Source organism: Pediculus humanus, genomic scaffold, assembly GCF_000006295.1.
Source record: "Pediculus humanus corporis 1103172108293 genomic scaffold, whole genome shotgun sequence".
NCBI lineage: Eukaryota > Metazoa > Arthropoda > Insecta > Psocodea > Pediculidae > Pediculus > Pediculus humanus.
Genome location: NW_002987862.1, coordinates 23,840 through 26,405, shown reverse-complemented (window position 1 = coordinate 26,405; position 2,566 = coordinate 23,840). Strand labels below are relative to the sequence as shown.

General features: G+C 32.4%; 1 protein-coding gene across 1 annotated transcript; it reads right to left on the bottom strand.

Moving 5' to 3' along the window:
* Positions 1-715: 715 nt before the first annotated feature.
* Phum_PHUM546080 (uncharacterized protein) lies at positions 716-1,498 on the bottom strand (the record flags this gene model as incomplete). Its single annotated transcript, XM_002431710.1, has 2 exons — positions 716-1,142; positions 1,242-1,498. The coding sequence occupies 2 exons, from the start codon at positions 1,496-1,498 to the stop codon at positions 716-718; spliced, it is 684 nt and encodes a 227-aa protein (XP_002431755.1).
* Positions 1,499-2,566: the final 1,068 nt, after the last annotated feature.

Here is a 2,566-nt window from a genome sequence, read left to right as displayed (position 1 = left end):
AAAACAAAAAACTCGATTCATAAAGACGTAAAAGATTTGCGTGTTGTTGTTGTTGTTGACTCGACGAAACGCGTTAAAAACCTTCAAAATGGACGTTAAAAGATTTTAAACCTCTTAAATTTCCCCCTCCCTTCTACCTCACCCCCTTTCCCCTTACCCCTCTCCTAACCGTTTACCTACAAATATAATTATTAAAAAAAAAAAAAAAAAATGTTAAAATAATTTAAATGGAATTAAAATTTAATAGAAAAAAAAAAAAAATTAAAAACGAACTAAAAAAAACTAATTAAAGAGAAATTCATGATATAAACACACAATAACTAAAAAATATTAATTAAAACAAACGAGAGCAACCCATGGACTATAAAATAATTATTCATTTTTTTTTTTTTTTTTTTTTTTTTTACTATTAATATTGCCATCATCATCATCATCATCATCATCAGTATCATCAGCATCATCATAATTTTTTTTTGCCGTTCATGATTTTTTGGAATGCGATTCATGAAATGTTTTGTTTTATTTTTTTTTCTACATCTTGAGCTTTTTTTTACTAGATTCAACCTCCGATTATCATTATCATTAAAGGCATCATTTTGATTTAAAAAAAAAAAAAAAAAAAAGGCTTCGTGGGCGTGGACGGCAAATAGTTACGGGAAATCATTTTCATTTAAAAAAAAAAAAAAAGAAAAAAAAAGAACCAGAACATACGAATTTAAAGATCCGTGACTGGTCCCGTTATTGTCACTTGAGCCGTTACCGAAGCCGTTTCGGTGGGAGGAATAACACCGAAACAAGAATTTACAGACCCTTCCAGACTGTTCCCGGAATCTCCTCCTCCGCTTCCTCCACTTCCTCCGCTCCCTTCGTTTTCTTTGTTTTCGCTAATTCCGAAATTACCGGAATCGAGATTTTCCTGAGGAAAACAAACTCCTTTCAAAGGAGGAGTCATGGATATTTTCGACTTTTGCACGGTTCCGCATTCAATTTTCTGACCTTGCCTATTGTTTGCTATTATGAAAGGATTTTTTTCGAGGGATGAACCCAAAGGGCGTACGAGGCATTGTTTTTCATCCGGCATCGAAGACTCGAGCGAAACCCCGTTGATTTTCTTACGTAAAACTCCAACCAACCTTTCCAACCTGAAACAGGGAGAGAGAGAAAAAAAAAAAAAAAAAAAACGTTTGGATTTTCGTAACGGCCATTTTGTAAACGGACTTTTTTTTGTCATCGCAACTCACTTTTCCGTCGTCGCTTCCGCCGATTTCCTTTTGGCAACGGCTTCTTGAAGTTCTTTTTGCAATTGAAGTTTTTCATTTTCCAAATTCATCAATTGTTGTTTGACTCCCGAGTCTTCTTCGTTGCTCGCGAGATTTTCATCATCCGCCGTCGCCGACGCCATCATCGCCTCCGCATCCGACAAATATTTTTTTTCATTTTCCACGAAAGGTTTCAAACCGATTATCCTATCTTCCAATGCTTTGAATTTCCCTTCCATTTCTCCCTTGAGCCTTTCTTCGATTTTACATTTGGCCTGCCATTTTCAAAGGTAAAAAAAAAAAAAAAAAAAATTATTTTCATTATTTTCTATTATTTTTCTTTAACGTGGTCAGAATTTTTTTGTGTGACCTCCTCGCACGTCGCCATTTAAAACGAAAAAAAAAAGGGGGGCTCCATTCACGGTCGGTCGAAATGACGACAAAAAAAATATTTTTTTTTTTTTTTACATGCATGCATGAGCGTTTGCAATTAAAAATCAACGTGTAATAATAAATTAAAAGTAAACACAATAAAAAAATTATTAAAATTTATAATTAATATTTAGTCCTAATGCAAACTTGTTCGCGACGATGATTTTAATATGAAAATTTTAATGAAAATTTTGAGTGGGTTCATTCTCCATTTTCATTATTATTATTATTACAACATTTTCCAATATTTTCCTTTTTCCGTTTTATTTCTTTCCCAACACCCTTTTCCCCTACCCCTACCCCTACCCCTACCCTTCCATCCATCCATCCATCCATCCTCTTTTTATCTTTCAGAGATTTCCCTCGTTTCAATCAATAATTTTTGGAAATCGACGAGGAAAAAAAAAAAAAAACGAAATTCAATTGCAACGTGAAAAATTCGTTTGTGTCCAAAATTTTTTCTCTTATTTTTTGGCAAGAGAGAAAGAAGACAAACAGAGAGAGAGAGAGAGAGAAAAGCGAGAGCTAAAATGAACTTTTACACTCGGTTAAAATTTAATAAAGAGAAAACGAGTGAAAATTTCTATTAAAAAAAACGAGATACGACTTCGCTTATTTTCTACTCCATACAGAAAAAAAAAAAAAACTGTAGTAATAATAATGATGATGATGATGATGATAAAAGTAAAATTCAATTTAAAAGCGAGGGAGTAAAGTAAATTTTCCTCTCCTCGCCGATTGTTTTCTCAGGAATTTTTAATTTCCGGAAAATTTTAACAAAAAACGGAAACTGCAATTTTTTTTTTTTTCCTTTCGTAATTTTTATTAAAAAAAAAAAAAAAAAAAAAAAAAAAAAAAAAAAACCCATGGAAAAA